Source organism: Astatotilapia calliptera, chromosome 6 (genome assembly GCF_964374335.1).
Source record: "Astatotilapia calliptera chromosome 6, fAstCal68.1, whole genome shotgun sequence".
Taxonomy (NCBI): domain Eukaryota; kingdom Metazoa; phylum Chordata; class Actinopteri; order Cichliformes; family Cichlidae; genus Astatotilapia; species Astatotilapia calliptera.
In genome coordinates, this window is record NC_137427.1 from 2,024,155 (window position 1) to 2,050,414 (window position 26,260).

Here is a 26,260-nt window from a genome sequence, read left to right on the forward strand (position 1 = left end):
TCTGCCTGCACATCTGTTTTCTTCACCCGTCTCTGGCTCTCTGCAAAAACGCCTCCCTGGCTTCAACCTTCACCACCTGTGCACCCTCCTATCTCCTCCCCAGCCGATCCAGCGCAGCTTCCAAACTCTCGGGGTCGAGCGCTTTCGCCAACTCGGCGCACGTCTCGTCAGTTTGCGTGTCCGTGGACGTGCATGCACACGTTTGCATGTGGGTGTATGCGTGACGCCTTAGTTGCTGGCGTTTTCTCCTGATTACCCAGGCAGTCTTTCTGTTACGGCGTGATCCAGTTTAACCCCGCGGGGAACTCTCCATCTCAGCCGGATTACATTTTATAGTGCAGACACAGGAGGAGCTTTAAAGGAAATAAAAGACCTTTGAATTAAAGCCCTTTAGCAAACCATGATACCATTTACACTTGGAAAGTTGGCCTCTGGAGGCTGACCCTATGGACTTAATTATGTCCCTAAAAGGAAATAGTAAAAATGTGAGCGTGCAAATGAAACAGCAACGCAAAAGTGTTACCGCTGCGTAATAACAAACGTTTACATTTTAATGCACGGAAATATGCATGCACATTTTTGCAGCTTTGGCGTGATGGTCTCACCTGTTTGAGGATAGTAAGTTTTAGTATTCATTGATTAAACGTTTCACTATTGGAAACCTGATGTGGTGTGCTGCCTCTTCTATGGTTTAAGACACACAGCTACAGTACTGTGCAAAAGGCTCAAGCACCTCTAATTTCTTTATATTTTGCTCTGAGCACGAGGCATAGGTGCATGGATGTGCTGAAACAGGAGCAAATATATATGAAAATCCACTGTTAGAGGCAAAAACAGAAAAGTCGATATTTGGTTTGAACGCCTTTATTCTGCAGCACAGCTGGAAGTTTCTGAGGACGCCGTGGAAGGAATAGTTAGGAGTAGTTCAGGAACAGTTTTGGACTGACGTTCTTTGGATGTTTCTGCCTTCTTGTTCTGTTCTCTGTCACGATGATCCGTCACTGCTTCATGATGCTGAAGTCTGGGCTCTGACGAAGCTGATCCGTGACTAGTATGTGTGTTTGGGATCATCGTGATGAATTTTATGCTGGATCAGAATCTGATGGTATTTTCTCAGGTTCATGATTCCTTCAACTTTAACGAGCTCTCCAGCACCTCTGGCTGAAGTGCAGCCCTGCACCGTGACCGAGCCTCCACCGTGTTTCAGCGATGTCTGCAGGCAGCTGCTGCTGTACCTCGCTCACGACCCTTCTTACATGTTGGTTGCTCCCTCAGTTCTTGTGTAAGTTTCATACTTCAGCCTTTGCTCTCTGTGTCCAAGCCACGCAGACATTTCTGTTGAGGCTTCAGTGAGCAGTAGATGGATCAGCTGAAGGAACAGATCAGTCGTCAGGTCTCTGTTTTCTTTATGATGTGATTTTTAGATATTATTCATGTGCTGTAGTTTTTTGTAGCTCTGTCACTTGTTCTGTTCTGTATGGACACGCTGCACACCGTGCTGAGACCAAGTTTGCAGCTAATAGCACTTCTGCAGTCACCGTGCTTCTGCAGAAATGCTATTTTATGCCTGTCAGACTGTGTTATCTTTGGCATTTTTCATAGTTTCAGCTAAAGAAATGGAAATGAATGATGTGTTTTTGGCTTCTCGTAACAAAGAGCCTAAAGATAGAATTAAACCTTTGCCAGCTTTGTGTGTAGACTCGTTGGTTGATCTTCTGAGTTGGAGCCTTTTTATGGTTCGAGGACTCACTGAGTGAAAAAGCAGCCAAAGTCCAGAGAAAACCGTGACAGACCTTCAAAAAACCTCCAACTATTACTCAACACCACAAAAATGATGCAAACGATATGAAACCTTGCCCAGTTCTCATGAATGGGAGCAACTGGTTTTACAAGCACAGTTATAATCCTGGTCTCAGTGAGATTTGTTTTCCGTTGGCGTGCTGTGCGTGACCACTGGTGGACATTAGCAGCAGGGTTGGTATTAGTTCACGGCACCAAGTCCACGAATGTGTAAAACACAAAGTTTGATTTCACATAAAACGGACTTTTATCCTCTCCACGAGTTCCTTGTGTATAAATAACTTGGCACCAATCAGGGACGGCTAATTCGAATCCACATTTTTCTGGTTTCTCCCACTTGGTTTCCAGTATTTTCTGCCTCCTGCTTCTCTCAGCCCACTCGTGGTTGTATTCCAAACCTCACGTCTCATATACCATCCCCACCCTCAGCCATGGAGTGCACTGAGAACCAACACACACCGATTCACCCCGTAGGGAGGAGAATGAGGTTTAGCCACGCCGCCCGAGGTCGGTCCTGGCTGTCAGCACGGAAACTCTGGAGACCGCCAGCACGGCTAAATTAGGTCCTCAGCTGCTTTATTAGCGCTGAACTCTGGCTCAGGTGAGGGCCTCTCCTCTCTGCCTGTAGTGTAACTGTAAGCTGGCTGGCCTACTTTCTTAACCCAAACTAAACACGCCCATGTTCTTCGTCCTGGACCGAGGCTGCAGCTGCTCTAAAGAGCAAAGATATTGTTGGTTTACTCCGCAGGACTCAGCCAGGCTGCTGAAGCGATGACTGGCCTGAAAATGCCACTGGAGCATTTAGCCGGTGCCTCTATTAAATGTGAAAGGAGGTTAAACTGCTGGGTGCAAATAAAGGGCAGAGCTCGCAGGATAAAATAGTCACTCTGATTAATTTTGCCCTTCAAAACTGCTTTTTATTATGGATTAAACGTCAAGTCGTCGCAGCTCAAACGCCGGTAAAATAAACCCTGTGAGGGGGAAAGCAAACAGCTTCTTTTCATTCTCCTTCGCACTCGGCGCACCGACTCGGTCTTCAGAGGTTTTCACAGCAAATGCTGTTTTATGTCTGTGATTAATGTATTTTTAATGGCCGTTTGTGAGCGAAGCACCCACTTCTCTGAACCTTAACACCGCTACTCGTGCCGAACTCTTGAGATCGACACGGAGAGGCGTGTGGATTGTTCGAGTGCCTCACAAACCGCATTTTTCTGCCAAGCTTCTCCTCCAGCACAGAGTTGACACAACTGGCAGTCAAGCTCACGAGTGCTCGGATGATATTACCCACTTCATCTTCAGAGTAAAGTGCGCCGAATAGTCAAAGTTTCAGTCGGAATTTGTGGCCGCACGTTCACCTGCTGATCTTTAAAACCAGCTAAACCAGTAACTACTGGAGTCTGACGGATAGCCGATGTTTTTAGGCCGATACCGGCATTCAGTGATTTTAAAAAGGGAAGCATTGATATATGAACCAGTTACACGACGTCTCCACAGCTCGGAGGTCAAATCATAGATGGGAGAGATTTTTTAAACGGTCTTTTTGTCACATGACCAGACAAACTCCTGGCTGATTAAAACTGCAGAGATGAAAGCTTTAAACCTCAGTGGGCTGTCCTCTTCCTCTGGATTCTGACAAAGCTGACAGCTGATTATATTTGGCCCTACATCCCGACTCTGGGTGGCTTTACCCCGGCTTCCAGGAACACTGGGAGGAACCTCGGCGACTGGGATATGTCCTTCAACACGTGCATTAAACAAATGTAGGACCGCTTCCAATCATCGACAGGATGATGCTAAAATTAGAAACATCTGCTCTCAGAGTGACTCTGTCGCCAAACGCTGATTGTTGGCGTGTCTCTCAGCGCTGGGTGCTAATAAGATAAAACTGAATTGAGCTGATGTTGATTAATTGCTAAAAACTCATAGAAACTTAGTCTGTATGCTACCTAAGCTTGGTGAGGGACCTGCAGACGTTACACCTCGCACAGCTTCCTAAAACTGCAAACATGCTTCAGCGCAGCGTGCAGGAATATGACTCAAAGCTAACATTTTTATATCAGCGTTATTAGAGACACGATGCTTGGTGCTCATGTGAGACTACAGAAGAGGCAGAAAGATGCTGTCTGAAGCCCTTTAATGTTGCAAAGATTAGAGGTCTTCCTGTTGGTCTGATTGTGAGTATTTGTGTGACTGCAGATGCCACAAGTAGTTGAGATAAGCTGGAATTCCGGTTCATCCTCTAGAGAAAACAGGATCTCATTCCAGTGAGGGAGTTTCCCGGTCAGAGTCCATTTCTCGAGCCTTGTTCCAAAGCTCACAGCGGGCCCTGCAGCCCGGGGTTGGGCAGTGATGACAGAGCGACTGCAGATGGACGAACATCAACACACGCCTGCACCTGTTGTCGTACTGAAAGCGAGGGGAGCCCGGCTCGCCACGTGGGGTTAAACACCCTGCGGCGTCGACATATTCATGAACAGAGCCTCAACTCTGAGACAAATCCAAGCCCCCCGCCTTACTCCCACGCATGCATTCGCTGCTTAAAGCGTTCAGGAATCCAGCATATCATGTTCCGACCTGATCTAATGCGCCCACCGCGGGCAGCGATCTGTCCGGATCTGCTGCCAGGGTGCCGGTCTAAGTTTAGAGACACAACTGTGAGTGATTGTGGTTGGAAAGGAACGCCTTCCCTCCACAATCGGAGACATCTGCCTCTCTGAAACTGAACACTGCTGGGTGCTAATGCATGCTCATGCTTGATTCATGTGCTCCATTAGTTTCTGCTCGTTGGATTCGAGCTGTGATGAAATAAAGATTTCAGGAGGCTCTCTAATGGAGACCCGCCATGTTTCTCCTTGTTTTCTGTCATAATGGTGAATCTTTTTATTAAACACGTCCAGATTTTCAATTAATGAGGTCGACATTTGACCCAAAAGCTCAGGTTACACACTGCTCGCTTCTGTTTGGGAGGGGCAGCCAATCAGAAGAGGGTTGGCTTGAAGAAGGAGGAGCTTGTTTCAAACAGTTAAACAAACAAAGTGTTGCATTCATGTACATAAGGATTATTTTGAACTGTGAGTCATGGCGAGCTTCTCTGGTAGCGTCCGAGTTATAAAATCTGGGAATGAGCAGAAGGAATCTGACAGCTCCGGGGTGTAAAAGCGAGCGCCGGCATGTTGACTTTGTCTGTGACGGGATGTTTGCATACTGACACGACAGCGAGAGCAGCGACCTTATCGTGCGCTCGCCAGTGAGGAGAAGCATGCTCGAGCCTGCGGCCTCACTCAGCAGATCACATGGTTGCTTTGTCAGGACAGTCATGAGTTGTTCCAGAAGTTCGTGTGTGTTTCCATTCCACTCTGTTCCACTCCTGCAGAGCTCGGGGTAAACCCACAACAGGAAGTGAGGCATCAGTTGGCTGTAATGGCGCTGTGGCATCCCCCAAGTTTGTGCCAAGTGACTCTCACAGCTCCTTACAGAGCGGCTCTATTCTTAGCACATGTGCATGAAGCAGAGCTGCTGTTAGTCTCTGAGCCCCGTCGTTCCTCAGTGAAGCTGAACTGAGACTAAAGCGCTCTTATAATAACTGTGTCGCTGCTAAAGCTACGTGGACCAAACGCTGAGCTGGAACGTTCTCTTGAAGGTGGATGTTTCCATGTTTTCAGAGACAGACGTCTTCAGGTTTCATGTGGATAAGATGAGCGACCTCTGCTGGTTACAGTTACATCTTCCTGCTTTGTCTCTGTTTTAGTCACAAAATGATGGGAGCACATTATATGATTTTTTTCTTTAGTCGGCTACATGAATGAATAAACAGTTGAATCATGGTGAAACAAATGTATTACTGGAGCCTTTTCATCACTGCCCAGTTCATTTTCGAGAAGAGTCCAGTCCTGCGTCTCTATGCCAGCCACAGAGGCTGAAGTGCATCCAAATATGTTTCTAAATATCTCGATTTTCTGACTCGGTTTGTCAGCTGTAGAACAGAATTGGGGGAAGAGGACTGAATTCTCCTTTTATAGGCAAAGTTTAATAAGCTACACTTCCTCAGTGACTGTGTGGAAATCAAAGATGGACAGCGATGTTTGCGGCTCTACAAAATTCAAACTGCCTTCATGTTTTTATGAATTCAGCCATTGCACGTGTCAGCCCTGTGGGTCCCTGATTGGTGGAAATTCTCGTGCAATCAGCGCACACAGACTCTCCTGATTATTAGAGACTGTTGATGATAAATGTTAGTTTTCTATATGCGTTCTGTTTGCCGTCATCCTAAAAAGAGGCAAAATAACTCAGTGGATATTTCACTTACCCACAGGTGTAGTCCGGTGTCATTAATGGTGGACGGTTTACTTTCACTCACGCACAGCACGAGCCGTCAGCGTTCACGTGTGTTAGTTAAACATGTCTAATATTGTGGCTGTGACCATCAGTGATTAGGTTTTAGATCTCACCCTGGGTCAACACACCTGACTCACATGATTAGTTCATTACCAGACCTCTGGAGAACTTCAAGACATGCTGAGGAGGTCATTTAGCCGTTTAAATCAGCTGTGTTGGATCAAGGACGCATCTAAACCTGCAGGACACCGGCCCTCGAGGCCTGGAGGTCCCCACCCCTGCTCCAGCCGATGTGCTTTGTCCAGTGTTTTCCTGTGTCAGTGCAGAGTCTTCCTCCATGGCCTACATGCTCGTCGTGGTATGAGAAGTAGCCACACCCTCACACACACAAACATTGGTAAAGCCGTTCAGCATTGTTGGGTTTGGAAGGCAGGAGTCTGTCTTTTCACATAGATGTATGAAATGTCTTTTAGAACGCCTGACGTTAAAGTCACGATGGGAAACACAAGCAGAGTCATTGATAAAGGCTTTCTGTATAAAGTGGGACTGACCCCACTCATGTCATTTACACTTGATAAACAAGTGTCTGCTGTTGTCAGATCCAGTTTTTACCAGCTTCGCCTTATTTCTAAGGCCAGGCGCTATATCCCGTATAAAGACCTAGAAAAGCTCATCCACGCCTTTGTAACGTCAAGGCTTGATTACTGTAATTCACTTTATTGTGGTCTCCACTCTTCCCTTTTACATAGATTACAGACAGTTCAGAATGCTGCAGCACGCATTCTAACTAAAACCAAGAAGTTTGCCCACATTACTCCTGTCCTCGCTGATCTGCACTGGTTGCCTGTCAAATATCGTATTCAATTTAAAATTTTGTTGTTTACTTTTAAAATTACCAATAACACTGCACCAAGCTATCTTAAGGAACTTTTAAACCCATATGCTCCTGCTAGGGCTTTAAGGTCATCCTCACAGTTGCTGCTGGTTCAGCCCAGATCTCGACTGAAATCTAGAGGTGATCGATCGTTTGCTCTAGTTGCACCGGAGCTGTGGAACAATCTCCCGATTGGCATCTGAGCGTCTGATTCTATTCATTCTTTTAAATCACAGCTAAAAACATATCTTTTTAAACTTGCCTTTTCTACCAGTTAAATGCTGGCTTGCTTGCAGTGACCTATTGACCTATTGTATTAAATTCTCTGCTTTCTTTCCATTATTGGTGTCTTTTATCATGGTGGTACAGTCTTACCTTGCTATAACCTATGTGCTGCAGTTTACTCTTATTGGTGGCTTTATCTGTGAACATAATTCGTTACCTTTATGTATTTGATGTTAATGTGTGAACTGTTTTATTTTTTATTGTTTTATGTAAAGCACTTTGGTATGCCCAAGGCTTTTAAATGTGCTCTATAAATAAAGATTGTTGTTGTTGTTGTTGTTGTCATGTCGTCGCTGAAGGAGCTCGGCTGCTATTTTTGTGCTGCTTCATTTTCAAGGTTTTGTTTTGGACTCTAAACCCAGAGCTGCTGAATCGTAGTCCCGAGGCCGTCTCAGGACTACAGACCACCTTCCTCTCAGTACCTACACTCTGATCACGTTTATGCTTTTAGCTCATGTGGTAATGTGGAAATAAGACGAGCGTCAGCGCGAGCCGGACAGTAAGCATTACATCATCGCATCCTGGATTCACTCTGAGGGGAGACGAAGAAGAATCTTTTTTTTTTTTTTACCTGACTCCCAACATTTACACCAGTGGTCCAGAGCTGCACCGCATCATCCAATCACATCTCTTCACAACTCTTCTTCACACTCTCTCTCTGCTGGTTACCAAGGAGACAGTGGAGTCTGAGAAGTGGAGCGATGGTTTGGCGTGGATGTGTTTCTTTCTTTCCTTTCTCTTTTGGCATCCTCAGAGTGGAATTTTACCACCTGGACTCCTGATCGTCTGCTATCGTGCTGCAAACGTGCACGCTCGCAGGCCGTGCACGTGCAGCCTGTGTGCATGCATCCATGTAAAAGAGCAGTTGCGCCCGTGGCTGTGTCACCTGATCCCCGCCGTCCCACCTGTTCTCACCATTCTCTCTCCCTCGGTGATCCTGTAACTCCCGGCAGGTCGTGAGCACGCGCTCTCCTGCCAGGAATCTGTCAGCGGCGACAGGAAAACGTGTATTTCAGGACAAGCTTCGACCAGCCGGAGAGTGTCTCGAGTAATGAGCTGACCTTGATCCGAGTGGATCAGTTCAGGCTGCACCGGCAGAGTTTGAAAAGGAGGGTGGGGGTGTAATTAGTTTGTTGAACTGAGAAGGAAAGCTGACATGACGAGCCTTACGGTTACGTCTGTCCTCTCAGTGTGTCGCACCTGCACGCAGGTGAGCACCTTACAACTTTGCCTTCATTAAGAAAGTGGAAACGGTGGCACAGTCACACTTCAAACCTGCGAGTTCAGCATCGGTGAAATGTTTGGGGGCCGTCCATCATCCATCCGTGTGTCACGGACACAGATCCTGTGAGCAGGATCCAAACCGTTTAGTGCCGTGGCAGCGTTACAGGAAAAGAGTTGGGTATGGTCATTGGATGAGTGGGAAAAAATAAGACAGGAATTGAATGAAAAGGTGGAGGCAGACTGACAGATGGACGGGGGAAATGGGATCAGGCGACGGATGTTTCCGGAGTGGGCGCTGGGGATTAGTGCGAGTGTTTTCTGGGTATCTTCTTGCATCCAGACCCACCCGGCTGTTTGCTCGCTCGGTTCCCCGAGGTCTCTTACAGCTTTCAGCCATCACACACAGACACGGCCGACAGCTCCCATCGCCTGTTATACGTCTTTATGGACTTCAGCCCCCTACACACACGTGCACACATGCTCCGTGCACACACACACATGCACACACATGTGCACACATGCTCCGTGCACACACACGTGCACACATGCTCCGTGCACACACACACATGCACACACACACGTGCACACATGCTCCTTCCGTCTCTGATTCTGTAGGATGTTTGCTGCAGTGCTGTGCAGCCTCCTCACCCTCTGCATCTGCCCTCTGCTGTTTTTGCTTTCTCTCTAACCTTGATTGATCTATTTGAAGAGTGGAAAAGAGCAGGAATCTGCTGCGTTCTCCTCTTTCTCTTGCTTTCTCCTGTTTTTGTTTTTTCTTTGTCTTAATGCTTCGCTCTGCACGCTCCCTCTCTCTGCACCTCCTGCTCTGGTGTCAGCACTTCTCTCGCCGTCTTCATGTCGTTCATGCTGGTTTGACCCCCGTGAACCCCCGGCTCACTGGACTTGTTTTTTTTATTGACACCAGCGTGCAGCTTTGGGACTGAGGTGTGACGCTCGATATGATGCACAATCACCCCTGAGCAGAAAAACCGTTTTGTGATGGTAAAGAAGCGTTTTTAGTAGATTAAAAGGTAGTTACTGTTTTGACTGAGACTCTCTTACTTCATATTTAAGAGTTACCTTCATTCTTTTTGTTTGGGAGACTCAGAGGAGGAAGTTTGGTATCAGCAATAAGTTTGCTGCTAACATGTTCCAGCAGCTAACCAGATACAAAGAGATGCTTAATGTGTTGAACAGACACTACTGTGGTGATGCTAAGCTAACTGCTGCTGGTCTTTTTCTTTTCTTAAACCTGATTGGTTACCAGCCCTGCGGTAGCTGGGATAGGCTCCACCCTGTGCTGTGGGTGTTTATGTTAGCTTAGCTTAGGTTAGCATAGCATAGAAACAAAACAGAAACTTGGCAGCGTCAGGTCTTAACCTACATCTGCACTTTAGCTCACCTTCATATCTTCCTTTTAAAAAGGAGTTTTTTCTCACCACTGTTGCCAACTGCTTGCTTGTATGTTGCTGTAATATGATTGGAGGGTCTTCACCTTACAACAAAAAGCACCTTGAAGCAACTGCTGTTGGAATACAAATAAATACATTTATTATAAATAAAAGTGAATTGAATTCATGTCCAGGGTTGGTTTATAGCGTTTACCTTTTTGTGGCTGCTGTGACAGCATTGCATCATTTCCCAACTGTATGGTGTTTGAGAGACTGAGTGTGCACACAGGAGTGAGCACCTCGTTGATTTCTTTGATTAATAAATATTAACTTTGTGACAATAAATCAGCTGCCTCTCCACTTTCTTTCTGATCGTGTGTCATTGTCTTGGATAACTGATCTAAATCTTTAAGTTCAGTTTTGCGTTACTCTTTATCCCCCAGTGTTCCTCCTGCATGGTGTTTTGTCTTTACATCCACACATGCACAGCAGATCATGTGCATTTCTACTTGTATGAACACACGGCTAAAGATTTACTGCTGCAGAGGCCTGAGGCTGAGCCTAACCCATTTTTCTATATAAATAATTAATGACAGTCAAACATTTTTGAATGTTGCTCACAAATAAGGAAACAGTTTATGTCTCTATAACTAGAGCCAAAAAAGTAACGTGCACACAAGCTGACGTCTAAGACGTTTTGCTTTTAAGGAATGCCATCCTGGAATGATTTCATGCAGGGTCGTTTATCTTTGGTTTTTCTCAGTGTCGGTGAAAATGATCTCTGAAGCTGCTCTCAGGAATATATTTGAGCTAAAGAGCTTGGCTAGCTGTGTTTATGCTAAGCTAATTGCCTCCCGGCTTCAGGTTTATACTCGACATGACACACGAGATTGATATCGATCTTTCTTATCTCGCGCCCAGGAGAGACGCAGATGATTCCTAAAACGTGAAGCTGAGCCGAACATAAAACTAAAGCCGTTTCCTCTCCTCGTGTTTCCACAGATGCAGATACTCGACAAGTTCCCAATTGAGGGAGGGCAAAAAGACCCGAAGAAGAGGATCATCCCATTTCTCCCAGGTGATAGCCTGCTCCTGAGCTCTCGTTATCTGAACAGGCTCCCATATTAATAATGTATGACTGGCACTCGCAGGGCGTCTGTGTGTGTCTGTGTGTGTGTGTGTTACTGCTGATGAGGCATTATCTGTGAATTTCAAATCTCAGCTGTGTTTTCGTGCCTGTGCGTCTGTGTGATGTTCATTTTTGGATGTGGAGAGTGTCTGAGTCACATTATGATCGTGCATGAATGTGATCACTGGATTATGCTGTGCTCGCGTGTCTGTGTGTGAGAGATCGACAACACGCACACACACACACACCCGTCACATTCAGGTTGATGGTGACCTGCAGCGGTGGGCACGATGCTGCCTGTGTGTGTCCGCCTGTGTGTGTCTGCCTGTGTGTGTCCTCCATGTAGATTCTCCAGCTCTGTGTGTGCTCAGGCAGTAAAAGGCTTCTGTGTGTTCACAGCAGTTTATTTTGGTAACCGCTCTGTTTAAGCTCCGCGGCCAACACGTGGTCCCAGCATCAGCTTTATAGCCCCCCCCCAACCCTCCTCATCCTCACACTCACAAACAAAACCAATCTAGAAACCCACCAAACACAAACCTCCCACTTTGCTAGAAAGCCAGTGGCGCCACATGCAAACATAACCGACTGTCTGCGGATGCACGCTCAGCTCGGACTCTTAATGGACTCTTTCAGTCTGAAGTTGCAGGACAACGTTTAAGTTTCAGAGCTCGGCAATAAAAAAAAAAATCACCAGGCCTGCAGTTTTTCTACTGTTTTGTGTATGGAAGCCAAAAAGCACCAAAAAAGATTAGATTATTAAATAAATGTAAAAACAAGAGTGTTTGGGAGCCCACACGGTGAGTGGGTTTAAATTAGTTTATATTCAAGAGGAGGCTCACGGCCCCACAGCAGGGACTGTGGATACGTTTAACATATAAGGTCCACTTAGCTTCAAACCATTCTCCTGTCGCCACACTGAGCTCTGAGATCTTCTCTAATGATCACGCTGTTTCCCTGAGCCGATTGGTCAGTGAGCGGCTGTTTAATGTGTGCTGAGCTCCTCGTTGGCTCAGAGGCAGCTCAAGCTCAAACACCTGCACAGGACCAGAGACGGTAACATGGAGGCTTCAGGTTCTGTAGAGAGAATATGTGCAGTTAGATGGTGTTTAAGGTCAAACTTTTCAGGCTGCAGTGAAACAGTCATGTTGTTGTGGCCTCTGGCTCATTTGTCTGATCAACTGAAAAGGATCCTTTACAAAAGTGCGACTGAGTGAAAGTTACTGTATGATCTTTGCATTTATATTCTGGTATCACTGCATGTCTTCATGCAGCATTTAGCATTTGAAAATGTCTGCTTCTCTTTACTGTGTGTGTGTGTGTGTGTGTGTGTGTGTGTGTGTGTGTGTGTGTGTGTGTGTGTGTGTGTGTGTCACAGTGTTGACTGAAGCCTCGTTGCTGTTGTTGCTGTAACATCACATTAGTGCTGCTCCAGCTCCAACGTTGCACTGTTTTTGTAACTCACGGGGAAAATGGGACTAAAGTCTGTGCTGGAGGATTCCCCTTTAAACAGTAATTCCAGGGTTCCTCACACAACAGAGTGCACGACCCCGGGCCTGCCGGGGTGGGGGGGTGACACAGCTGGAGCCTGGAGTGTGGGCCTGAGATGTCATTCATTACTGACATCTCCTGACAGGTCTGAGTATTACAGGAAGCTTTGGCTGCTCTGCAGAATCAGCTAAATGTGTATTTTTAGGGATGCTGTGCATGTCTCCAGTATTTACTCTCCTTTCCTCTGTTGGCCGTCACCTCCATCCTTATTATTTTTTGTCCCCTTTCCTCCCCTTCCAGGCAAAATCCTGTTCCGGAGGAGTCATGTGCGAGACGTGGCCATGAAGCGGCTGCGTTTCATCGATGACTACTGCAGGGTAAACGTCCCTCAGCTTCTCGTCTGTCTGTGGGGGGGCATCCCCGAGCATGTCAGGGGTCAAGGGTCACGGGGTTAAATTTGACCCCGTGGGTTCTCCAGGGTTAAACTGACCTCCATTATTTTAAAGTCCATCTCGCTAACGACCTCCTCCCCTCATTTGCTGGTTTTGTTTCCAGCAACAAAATCAACATAAAAGCGACGAGCGTTTGTAGTCCTGCAGCTCCAGAGTGACTTTCCTTATCACTTCCTGTTCCCACTCTTATTAGTTTTTTTAATCCTCCATCGTGCCCTCCCCCTCTTCCTTCCTTCCTTCCTTCCTCTTGGCTCAAAGCTGCACGAGCAGAAGGGAGATTCAGGCTCTGATGTTTGTCTCACGCATAATTATGCAGCAGTATTCCTCGCCTGTGTCAGGCAGGGTTACCCACAGCATTAGCTCAGTAATTGGGACTAGTTTAAGAAGCAGTTCCACACATGTGAAGTGAAGCTGGTCCTCAGCTCAGCACAGGCGAAGGTTCACACAAAAGCCTTTTCATTATCCAAATAACCTAAAGCGCTCCAGTGTTTACAGTTGCTACAGCGAGCTGGTGTTTTTCAGCCAGCACGCCGAACTGTTTACTTCCTGCATCCTGTTTATGAGGCAAACACAGAGGAAGAGAAATTATTCTCCAAGGATGGGCTCCCCGGAGCCTGCAGGGTGGAAACCCGGCCGGCTGCGGGTGCACGTGGCCTCTACTGTGGATAATATAGGATCGGATGAATGAAACATGAAGGCAGCTCAGACTGTGGCAATTTAAATAAAAAGCCTACGCCGTACATATGTTGTGTATATTTCACGGTCCAGCACGCCGAGCTGTACGAGAGTCACTCCTGCAGCTGGAGCCAGTCCCATCATTAAATATAGATATTTAGACTGACATGTGATCCTGTCTCTGACTGCGGGCTGCTTCTGTGTATGAACAGTGATTGATTGTGTGTTTGTGTTCTGCAGATGTGTAGCCAAGCACACACATGCAGTAGTCTGCATCATTCAGCTTATATTGAGTAAATATAAAACAGTTGCTCCAGAAACAGAGATCTAAATTTAAACTGATGTTATTTTTATTTATAGCACTCAGTGGGAGAAATACAAGCTGCACATAACTCTGCTATATTTCCGCTTTATAGAGATTGAAGTCCAACAATCTGCTGTATGTCTGAGAGCTGGTGCCTTAGACCTGCAGTGTCTCTACTGACCAGCAGGGGGCGCTGGCTCTGAATGCCGATGATTCTAACTCTACTCATTATTCTGATGAGTTTATTAGCCCGAGCACTGTTTTCAAGTCTTGCTGAATACAACATAATGTGCGTTTTGTAATTTATTGTCCCGTTTAGAGCTGAGAAAGGAGGAATCAGGGTTTGCTTTGAAGTCTCTCCTGTATGATTCTTCATTAATCGTTTCTATACAGGTCATGGTTTAATATAATAAACTTATTTTCAAGCTCAGGTAGAGTCTGAGGATGAAACTGTGGAGCGTCTTCAGAGAGGCGCTCACTGTCACTCTCTCTGCAGGCACTGGTGCGACTCCCTCCTCAGATTTCTCAGAGCGAAGAGGTGCTGCGCTTCTTCGAGACGAAGGCTGAGGACGTCAACCCCCCCGTGGAGTGAGTGAAGCACACTGTGGACAAACACCGCACACACAGGTTCTGTATAGGCTAATCCGCTGGCTAATTTCTGTAGCTGAATCAGCTTGACACACCCTTCCAGGTGAAAGTGGGTGTGGCTTAGATTGGCATCACTTTTAAAGGAGGGCTATGACATCAGCATTATAGAAACTTGAAGTGTCGCTCTTCCTCTCAAAGGTGAAGAGTCGAATGTAAAAGCATTTAAATCCACAGCTGCTCCATGTTTCAGGGGTTTAATCACATGACCAGCTGGTGTTGTGTGGCGCCACTGTTAGCTGAGCGTAGCTAACATCAGCTACTGTTTGCTAGCTTTACTGTATGACAATTCCATTGTTTGTCACTAAGCTAAATGTGTTATTAAAGCAGCTGAATAACTAACTTTGTTGGCAAAGTGAAAATGTGTCGTTTAATTAGCAACATTTTGATAACCATCCGCTGCATTAGCATGTAGCTAACTGTACACACTTCATGGCAAAGGAAGCTAAAATCATTTAGATGGTCATGCTAATTAGCGTGTAGTTTGTCGTAGAAACACTCGTGTGAAACAGGAAGTTTTTACTGTTTCTTGGTCAAATAAACTACAAATCCACACAGGAAGTTGAGCGTAGCATGTTGATTAGATTGCACAGGTTTACAGCCGAGATGCCGCCACAGGAAAAGCAGCTTGTTTGCTCTGCCTCCAGCCTGGATTAGTCTATGCAGTACACACACACGCACACACACGTGCATGCAGACACTGTAAATTGCTGGCACTAATTGCATTGCATGCAAACATGATGCTAAACGACGGAGTAAATCTCGTGTGTTGATTGATAATGTTCAGCTCAGATGTTCCAGTACTCCCAGCACTCACTGGCTCAGCTCATTGCCTCTCTCTGTTCTCGCTTTCTAGTCTATTCCCAGTTCGGCTCTTTCTCACTGAGTTCGTTAAAACCTCCTAGCAGGCCAGGCGGAGAGGGAGGGAGGGCTGTTGTAGGGAGAGCAGTTGATGGATGTGAGTGTGGGAGGAGGAGAATGACTGGTTTCATAGCAGGAGATGGCCCCTTTGGGTAGTTGTTAATTAGAGAACACTCTCCTCTCCAAACCTCAAATGTCAGTATCACAGTATTCACTGGTAATGTGCTCCTGTGTGCCGCTCCTGCTCCATCCAGGCTCCTCTTCTCTGCACGCCTTGCTCACTGACCTCTTGCTTTCCTGTGTTTGCCAGTAACGGAGCGTCTCTCCTCGCTCATTTTCCTCCTCCTCCTCTAACTCTTTGTGTCTAACTCACCCTCGTAAATTCAAGTGTGCTTAATTGACGAGACGGCTCAAGGTTACAAACAACGGCGCCGACACAGTCGTTCTTCGCTCAGCTTTGGTCCCCTCGCCGTCCACACTCTGTCACACCTGCGTTCTCATCTCTCCCGTTTTTCTCATTTGACTTCTGCTCCTCCTCCTCTCTCCTGTATGCCCAGTGCATTAAGAAATCCCATTAATCTTGTTGCCAGAGTATGTGGGAGATGAAGTCATACATGTGGAGCATCAATAATGTGTGCAAGCACTGGCCTCATCACACGCAGCCTGTTATCCTCCATCTGTTACACACAGCGGTATGCAGAATTACTTTGAATACTTAATTTAGCTCGTCTGAAACTGAACGGATGCCAAAACAAGAAGCAGCGCATGAAAGTTGTTAAAGGACTTTCAAGGATGTGCGAAACACCGACTAACAAAGAGCACCAGGCAAAGTCTGTGCACACAGAATGAACGGGGGTACAAAGGTTGACCCCTGAGGAACGCCATGGTTAAGGGGAGCACAGGCGTGCTGCAAACCTTTGCTTACGTAGCGTGCATTTCAAACCTACTGCTGCCACTGAGCAGAGCTACAGTCAGACGAGCAGCAGGGGTGAACAGCTGCAGTTCCTCCAGTGGCCACTTGGAGGTCAGCTCTAAAAGTGAGTCAGTCTTCATAGACTCCATGTATAGATTTCCCCCTTCATAGCAACCATATAGATGATTATGTTTATTATTTTGACTAACTTGTCTGTATTTTGTTAAGACTTAAAGTTGTTGTAGTCCCACTGAGTGACAGGTGTAGCTGCTAGCTCTCTGCTAAGCTACACCTCAGCTAACTGGGTCCCTGAACTGGACCAGTTCACGTGTTTGTGCTGTTGGAGCCTTTTGGAGCATTTTAATAACACCATGTGACCAATAATATGGCTGCTGCGAGGTTACTATAGTGACAGACCTTTACAGAAACCTGTGCTTCAGTATTGGTGAGTGAAATTCAAGGATTTGAATTGGATGTTACAGAACACTAATTAACAGGATTTGTTATTATTATTGGAGCTAGCTAATAGCATAGCAGTCCAGCCTCCTCCAACATGGTCAGTGATGTCTTTTAAAAAAGCCACATGGCTGTTAGAGCTGAGGATAAAAGAAAGAAACACCTGCTTTGTTGCTCTGCATGGAGATTCGGTTGGACTTTAAAATGAAAATGTGATTTTTATGGCAGCTCTGTGTTTACAGGAAGCGTAGCTAGGACAAAAATCTGAAAAGCACTTTTCTTTCCTGCTTTCACAGCTGTAAATTAAAAGGAAATGCATTTCCCATCAGAGAAGAACATCGCAGCACAGTTTCCCTTTTATTTCATCACAAGATGAAGTTAAAGGGGAATTTAATTGTAACAACCAGCTGTTCATCCTTACAGAGGGCTCTCTTTCTAATCTCCCTGCCTTTTACCAATTCGGGGCGATCGTGGCTCAAGAGTTGGGAGTTCGCCTTGTAATCGGAAGGTTGCCGGTTTGAGCCCCGGCTTGGTCAGTCTCGGTCGTTGTGTCCTTGGGCAAGACACTTCACCCGTTGCATACTGGTGGTGGTCAGAGGGCCCGGTGGCGCCAGTGTCCGGCAGCCTCGCCTCTGTCAGTGCGCCCCAGGGTGGCTGTGGCTACAATGTAGCTGCCATCACCAGTGTGTGAATGTGTGTGTGAATGGGTGGATGACAGGTTGTGTAAAGCGCTTTGGGGTCCTTAGGGACTAGAAAAGCGCTATATAAATACAGGCCATTTACCATTTATTTATAAGTAACCATTTAATTTGGGTATTTCATAAGAAGAAAGCCAAATCAATACATTAATATTTAAAAACAATCAATGTGCCCAGCGTCAGGGCAACGAAACCCACATTTGAACTCATTTTCCAGTGAAAAAAGCAAAGTCTCATTTATATTCATTGATCACGCTCAGATTGAAACCAGCTATAAATCATAAGTGAATCTAAATGGAAACACACGCTCATTTAAGGTTTATGCATGAAATTTCTTGAACGTGGCTGTGGAACGACGGAGCTCGCAGGATGTGAGTAAGCGCTGCACTTCGGGTAGATTTGGATCAAATGGAGCTCCAACCTCTCCTGGCTGCTCGGTGTCCCTGCAGGCGCTCGCGCCGCCTTAATAACAGGAGGAAATACTCAGGAGGGTGAAGCGCCCGCCGTCTGCTTTAACAAATAGCTCTGCTCGGTTAGTTAGACGTCGTGATCCAGACCACTCGACTTGTGTCTCGGCTAAATTGGATGGGCTCCTTTCATTCCCTACCCATAATGCATCTGCTAAATGAAAATAAACCATGGGGGGAGGGGGTGTTCGGCAACCAGAGCGGCCATTGATTCCAAGCCATGATTGGATGTGTGTGTTTGTGTGCCACAGTGAGTGCTGTGGAAGAAGAAGAAAGGCGGCCGAGCAGCCGTGTGAACACACCCTGCTGTGCGTGTGTGTGTGTGTGCGCGTGCGTGTGCGTGTGCGTGTGTGTGTGTGTGCACTTTCACGAGTCAGGTTTTTAGATCAGCTTTGGACACTCTTTGTTTTCACTGCCTGCTTCACTCTGTCGTCGCCCGGAGCTTTTCCAGCCGTTTTCCAAGGAACCATCTGCAGAATTAAACGGAAACCTCACCAGCAGGGGGCAGCGCTTTACTAGTGGATATTTCTTTGTACCTGCCCCCTGCCTGCCTGTAAATACGAATGTGTAGGGATACAGTGACTCACTGCATGACACAAAAGTACCGTCTAGTTATTTCAGATCTGTTCAACAGGAGTCACAGACTCTGGGACATAAAGTCACATTTTAAAGGTTTTCAAACTAATTTAAACACATACGTTTAAAATTGGGACTTCCGGGCACCTGTTGGCAACTTTTCTGCCAATCTGTAGTCCAGCAGGACCCAAACATCCTCAGCTGATCGAAGGCGAGGCTGCCTGGTGGAGCAAGGTGGCCTCATCCATTTTTATATGGTAGCACCTCTGCAGACTATCGAGTATTAAATAACAAGCAGCAGGAATAAACCACCAACACTCTCAACTAAAACTCTCACACTGGGGCTCTTAGGAGTCGAAGGTTCAGGTGTGATACCTGAGCAGGTCCTACAGGTGTGTACAGTAGTGGTTTCCTAGCAGCAGCTGAGACGATGTAATGAAGGGTTTGATGCTTTTTGCAGCTGAACTTGAAGAAACGTTTAAAGTCGTTGAGTTTTTTGGGACCTTCATGTCTTAAGTTAAAGATGGGCTGTTGCTTCTCGCTATGAAATGGATTCCAGCAGTACCTGAGCAGTTTGCAAAACCAGCTCATTACAGCAGAGAGTGCAGGAAAGCCCACAGTAACTATTGGCTCCTGTGGTGATGGTCAGATTTCAGACACTGCAAACCTGCGGTGAAGGTCAACGATGGCTGCTCGGAGGAATCTGAATCATCTGTTTGTTGTGTTATTGCTCAGTTCGGCTTTCCTCTGATCACTCCCACAAAAACAACAACAGGACCGAAAAGGCTTTGAGTTTGTCCAGACTTTAGTCTGCTCGTCTACTTCCTGTCACTTTCACACATTTATTTCTTTAAAGCAGAATTTTTGAGCAGTTTTATAATATTTCAGAAATTGTAGCCAAAAAATGTTAAATGTTTCAAATCACTGGACCAGCCAGCTTTGATGCTTCATTTTTCATGACCTATTTAATCCAAATATGAGAGGTCTTGAACTGTTTGTTAATAGGCCTAAAATATTGATGTGGATTAAGCGGAGGATTCTCCACTGAGCAGCATCAGCACCGCTGCTTCCCCGGCTGCTGACGAGAGCGTTAGCGTTACAGCCGAGAGTTATTTTAGCCTTTTGTCAAGAATTTGCGCGTGATAGGATAACTACTGAAAATGTTGACCTAAACAAGCGAAGCATCCATGGAACTGGAGATCTAAAGTTTATTTTCTATAAAATTCAAATATAAGTGCACTTCATGTTATATAGATGTGTCAGTGTAGCTATAAATGTCCTCGCTGTGGAGGTGAGTGCGGTGACTAATTCTGTGATGTCACAGGAAACTGTATAACGGCGCTCTCTCTTGGTTGTAGATGCTGCTCTCTGCTTTTATCCAAGCTGTGAAATACGGTTGGCGTGCAGACGTCCTCGCTGCCTGGTGCTTCTTAAAATGCTCGACACGCTGCCAGAAGGCGCCACTAATGTCTGAACACTCTGAACGCCCGCACGTGTGTTTATCTCCTTCCCCACTTTTCCTCTCACCCCGCGTAACGAGGCGGCGTTTTGATGAGTCGACATAATTTGGTACCCGAGTGCTAATTGGAAAGAAAGTGAATGACGACAGTTTCTCATCAGCTTCCAGCCGCAGAGAAAAGAACGAGGAAGGGAAGCTGACGGGTGCACGGGCCCCGCTGTGGGGAACTGTTCCCCAACACTGATGAAAGGACCTGATGTTTCGCTCATCATCAGAATACTTTTGATCAGACTGAGCTTGGAGCTGATTATTAGACTTCTGTGCTGCTGGACCTGTTTGGTAGACACTGTGTATCTGAGCGAGTTTGTCAGGTTTTCGATCACATATGGGCCGACAGGTTTGGAGCATCATGATGAAAACTGCTCAGATACTGAGTGACAGCATCCTGTGAGGGGCTTTGAAGAAGTTTGGACGATATCTCTAGACGTGGCCGAGGGTCCAGAGTGTCGGCGGTCTTGTGGATCGTGTTGGTTCGTTAGCTTGCGTCGAGGTCGTTCACTGGTCTGTTTGAAGCGACGCAGATGAGAAGGAATCTCAGCTGGGTGCAGGGTGGAGTGCCCACTCTGGGAGAGGAATCGCGTCCCGAGTGATGGGGGTGTAGTATGTTCAGGTCTTGTTCTCAAGTGACGGCAGAGATGGATGCCACGCTGGCCTGTTGCAGTAACCAGAGAGGCGGAGCTGTCAGTTTACTGGAAGGAGACCAGAGGACAGATCCAGGACATGAATCTCAGACCTGGAGGAGGTGACTGGGGAGAGCGAGGTGTGGACATCTCTGCTCCCATGTCCTGGGTGGGTAGCAGAAAGCAGATTAATGGATGGATCCGAAACCATGTTTATGTTTAAGCAGAGCTGTGTCCTCGTCCTGCAGTCTTTCTGCCATCCAGGAAGCATGCGTCTCCGTCCTCTCGTCCTCCCAGTGTCCCGTCTGCTGTGAGCAGCAGGCAGGCGATGTGCTCACTCACCCGTGATGGATAAGCTGCTTCAGTATCAGGGTCGACGGGGGTTAAAGTGTGTCAGAGTGGCGAGGAGCGGTCAGCTGAGCGTGCGTATTTATTGATCCGTGCCAGAAACGGTGACCTCGTGCACCTCACACAAAAAGACACGCAGCATCATCAGAGAGGGTTTTCTTCTCCACGGCTGAATTTCCTGCACGTTTGCAGCTACGTCAGCGCGCCTCTCGTCTGCTCTCGGCTCGGTTTCTTTCCCGCCGTCACCCTTCACGGATGCACTCGTTCACCCAGATGCAGCGTCTGACTCACGAGCACTCGCACACTTACTCGCTGGGCGCTGTCAGCCGGGGGAGGGAGCTTCCTACCGTAATAGCTTTGGGAGGGCCTGACTGCACGAGAGTGTGATGAATAGAGCGGGCCGCGGCAGCTGAAGCTACCCTGGTGATGAAATGTGTGCACTTTATCATTTCCTGGAAAATGAGGAAGGAGAGCAGGAAAGGAAAGGGGGATGTCCCTCGGGGGGAGGAGGAGAGCAGGTCAGAAAGGAGGAAGGAGGGACGTTATGGATCCGCTCGTGACGTCTTATTCTTTATTGGTCCTTCATAAAAGCTCATTGCCTTAACTGTAGTCGTTGTGCTTCTGCTATGAAAGATGGAATCCTGTGATCTGATTAGAAAAGGAGCCGCATGCCTGGCAGGGCGGCGCAGGAACCAGCGCCATCAATCAAAGCTCCAAAAAGAGCGGAGACCCCGAGCGAAGCCCGCCGTCACGCTCTCCGCGTGTGAGCGTCTAAGCAACGTCGACCCCTGCCTGCAGAGGAGCGTACTGCAGCGCGGTCACTCTGAGCTGATGTCACTCTCCTGCAATCATCAGCTGCTCCTTTTTGAAGTTTTAATGGAGCTTTAGTTGGATCGCCGCTCTTCTTTTTTGGTTGCTTTTTGATGCGTCGAAATGCCCTGAAAGAGAAAACCGCAAACATGTTTCTCTCCTGTGATGCAAAAGCCCGATATCAAAGCAAAGGCTTTGTCTTTGGAGCTTTTATGTCTCCAACACATCATTTTTACAACTACACGTTTTTCACACACAGGCAACGGCTTAACTCCTCCGAACATCAGACTGACGCCTCTGCTCTGGTTTCCAGTCTGTGTGCTAACGATGCTAAATGATGATTACTGAGGCAGAAAATCAGATTTTTCTTCATGTGACAGGAAAGTTTTTGCACTACAGCTCAGCTCAGAGTCACGAAGAACAGAAGAGTCCACCTGAGGAGCCCTGATGCTGTAGATCGTGGCGGTTTGAGCGCCGGCAGGGCTGACGTCACTTTTGGTTTAGTGTTTAAATGTGTGAGCGGCCTTTAGGACAGTAATCTCAGAGTCGTTCACTACTCCCTAAAAACTGGCCACACGGTGGCGTACTCTGCATCACAAACCCACCCGGTGGAGCCCACGCCTCCCCGGGCTTCATGTATAAACGTATCGAGCGTCTGGCCTCGTAGCCGAGCCTCTCTCTGTGTGAGATATATTTCCACCGTGTGGAATTTCTCGGCCGGCCAAAGCTTCCTGCCCTCCTCTCCGTCTGTTTTCCCCTTTTTTCTGAGACATATTTTATTTCCTCTTCTCTTACTTGGCGTTTTTCTCGCAGATCTTGCATTTTTATCGAGTCAATTTGCATGGCCACGGGCAGCGATTTGTTTTATCTGTCGGGGCTCACGGTTGGTAATCGTATAACTATCAGCTTAAATGGAGAATCCGTCCTCTGCGGACCATAACGTTGACAAATCACTCTGTTATTATGCGCATGCTGTATTTGAGCCACGGTGAAGGCATCGCCCGCCGCCCTCCTATAGGCCGTGGTGATGCTGTCATCGATCATCGTGCCCCTCGCAGCCCTCTCTGTGAATACCAATAGGCTTTGACCTTGGCTTGTGTCTGGCGGGGAAGAGATGCTGCAAGATTATCAGATTATTGCTGGATAAGGCATGAACTCGTGTGATTGGTCAGTTTTCGGGCTCCCAACAGGGGGCTGCTTAAGCGGCAGCGTTACCCCTGGTGATGGGGCTCGTTGGGAATAGTTGTGGGCGATGACATGTTGGTGTAACGCAGAAGGTCGGCTCTATCACCGACAGGAGACGGCCTCACATCCAACATGCTGGTTCACACCATGTTCATGACATTCTTCTTTTATTGAGGTCAGCGGGGTTAAAAGGTCGGTCTCTGTTCCCTCAGAGGAACGTCCGGAGTCACAGGCTGAGCTCATCTCCAGATTAAAATGATTCTGCAGTCCAGCCTGAATCACAAAGAGCTGTTGGTACAGGTTTCCATTTAAACTTCATTCAATAACTGAATTCTGTGAAGCCCTGGGTGGACACACAAACCCACAGTGGTCACTGAAATATGGGAAAGTGAGCAAAAAGTAAAAATGTGCTGCTGGTGAACTTCAGGCGTTGCTTATGAATCGTGATTCATCAGAATCATAAAATAAATAATGAAAGCAGCCTGAGCAGAAATGATGGCGCACAGAAAATGTTAAACACAAGTCGATGATAAAGTGGGCGTGTCCTTAGCATCACAGGTGTGTGCCGTCTCAGGAGATGGACACAGAAATGTTAAAGGTGAAGGCGACGAGGCCGTGTCCGAGCAGCTCGATGTTCCTGTGACGACCCCTGACCTCTGACCCTCATGATCCAGGTCATGATTTCTGAGCTTGCTGCTGAGGCTGAGCGCTGAATCGCTCTGCAGAGCGTGTTGAGGGGTTTTTAAGATCCAACATGTGAACCTCAGGCTGAAACACTGACCTCGAGTCTCATATTTCATTCACTCGTTCATTTTTCTTCCATGTGCAGTCCTCACCTGTCTGCTGCTTTTACCATATTATTACATGGTAACGTTACAGGACAAAATCAAACATGAGATGGTGTCAACTTGGAAAAAATGATGGAAAATTCATCGACGGATAATAAAGGAAACACTTTTGAGTAAATGATTTTGCTGTTTTCCCGATAAGTCACTGAGACGCGTGCGGTGGAGAGGATCAGGAGGAACCAAACTGAGTGCTTGAGCCTTCAGCTGCCTGCTCCATGCCACTACGTGCATCTCTTCTGTGCTCGCCAAGTGTGACGGCGCTCCCGCGTACAAAGCGGTTAATTGATTCCTCCAAACCCATCTGGACAGCTAATGCCCAGAGTGAGCCTCAGTCTTGTTGTGGCCCCGAGAGTAATGAGGGGGTCCTCGGGGGGCTTAGAGTAGGCGGGCTCACGGGCGGGAGGTTGGAGCTGAGGTCTGGATTTGACGAGGCTTAGCGATGACCTCGGCGGGGAGGGAAGCAGCGAGGGGCTGAGGCGATAATCTGGGGAAGTGTTTATTTACTGGTGGTGCAGGGCAGCCTAGCAGGAGGCCAATGAGAATCATTAAGTCGCATCCATTATGCTAATAGTGGTAAACACATCGATTAGCCCTCTATCTGCCAGCCCCACTCATACGCTCTAATTAGGAAATCCATCGTTTCTCATCCACTAAAAAGTTTCTTTTGTAAACTGAAGCCGCTGAAAATCAAACAGCAGCTTTAGGACAAGACTTACAAGCAGATACCAGGCACCTGTGACCTCTGACCTCACTGCGCTGGAGCTGCTCGTACGTGTAATTCCTTTCATAACACGAGGTCGCGGTGCTAAAGACGTAGTATTTGTTTAGCTCCTTTAGTCATGATGGTTTTCTTTAACGCCCTGAAACCAGCCTGTTGTTGAGAATTCGAGCGGAAAAAATCGAATATTCAGCAAATCTTTCACCCTGGACTGAACCTCTCAGTCAGCTGACCGCGTGCCACACGGCTCGCGGCATTTTTTACACGTCTGTTTTGTTTCGACAGTCGATGCTGAGCGCTCAAAGCTCTGGAAATGATAAGAAGTTCCCTGAAGTGCTCGTGCTGTCCTGTGACTTCTGGGCAGTGTGCTGATGTTTCTGTTCTCTCTCTGCTTACCTTTCACACTGAACGCCGTCATTTATTTTGTCGCGAAAACACCGCTGCTATCAAAACAACATCCATTTTTAATGATGCATGACTGATCGCCGTGAACATCTGTGCGCTCAATGATCTGTCATCACAGATAGTTTGTTACAGAATCTCTGAAAGCTCATCAACAACCTCTGTGAACTCTGTCACAGGGACCAGATGAGCATTTTCTCCCAGCACTGCTTCTACACATGACCTCTCACCTCCTGCTTCCTCCTCTTCTCACCTCCAGTAGATGTGAGTAGAGAGCTGGCTGCTCCAGGAAGTGTTTGATTTCAGCCCCGGGACTCTGGTCACTGGCTAAGCTCTGGAGCCTGTGTTTCTGTTCTCCCAGCGTCTCTTGGTGCTCTTCCCCTCGTTTGTGGCCTAACACTTTACAGATGCCTCCAGATCCATACCTCGATAAATAAAGCAAAACTAGCCAGCAGCGCTCCCGCTGGCACGTCCTGGTTTAGTGTTAAATGTTAGCTGTTCAGCCAAAAAGACTCTTTCTCTGATTCTGCTGCAGACTCTCTCTCTTCACAGTAGTTGATGTTCTGCTGCTGTAATTAACTGCTCTGTGTCAGTAGTGCTAATCAGTTTGTATTTGGAGTAATGTGCCTGTTGAGCTGTTTCATGCAGGTCTGAAAGCTCACACATGATACCAGCTCACCTTTATTTTGACGGCTGTGAACAGACATGCTGTCAGCAGTTACTCTGTTAGGATCTGATGGTTTAAGAGGCCTGTGCGAACGTCTACAGCTGGACCAGGACTCGCTCACGTCGCAGCTTCTCTCCTGATTGGAACTTGTTGTTTAGAGCGTTTCAAGGTTGTATTTGCCTTTCGAACCGTGCACAGCGTGAATAGCTTAACAGGCTCCCAGGGAGCTCGCTAAAGCAAAGTACTTTTCATTCTGCTGCTGTTTTCCTCGAGGAAAACCCCTCATTCACTGGCCCTGTCCTCACCTCCTCCATAAGTTACAACCAGCCATTTCCAGGTCTCACACTTGCAGCTATTGTGCTGCCACTCGGTGGAGATCGTTTACCGTTAGCTTGTTCAATTAACCCAGCAGGCATCCAGCATGTGTATGAAGCTTGTGGCTGATGGAAAGGTGATCCTTTTACATACTGGGCCGTTTGGATTTTGCCACACAGTTCCTGTGTGAGTTTGGCCTTTCAGTACAAAGGGAGACCTGTTAACCTCACTCCAATGTTGTGAGGCTTAAAAACA

At 47.1% G+C, this 26,260-nt stretch overlaps 1 protein-coding gene across 4 annotated transcripts in view; it reads left to right on the forward strand.

The window, feature by feature from the left end:
* sh3pxd2aa (SH3 and PX domains 2Aa) overlaps nucleotides 1-26,260 on the forward strand; it is a 93,501-nt gene that overhangs the window by 23,494 nt on the left and 43,747 nt on the right. For all 4 annotated transcript variants that reach the window (XM_026169658.2, XM_026169659.2, XM_026169660.2 and 1 more), the window contains exons 3-5: nucleotides 10,912-10,987; nucleotides 12,827-12,903; nucleotides 14,454-14,545. In XM_026169658.2, the coding sequence (XP_026025443.2) occupies nucleotides 10,912-10,987; nucleotides 12,827-12,903; nucleotides 14,454-14,545 (245 nt within the window). The remainder of the gene's footprint in view (nucleotides 1-10,911; nucleotides 10,988-12,826; nucleotides 12,904-14,453; nucleotides 14,546-26,260) is intronic.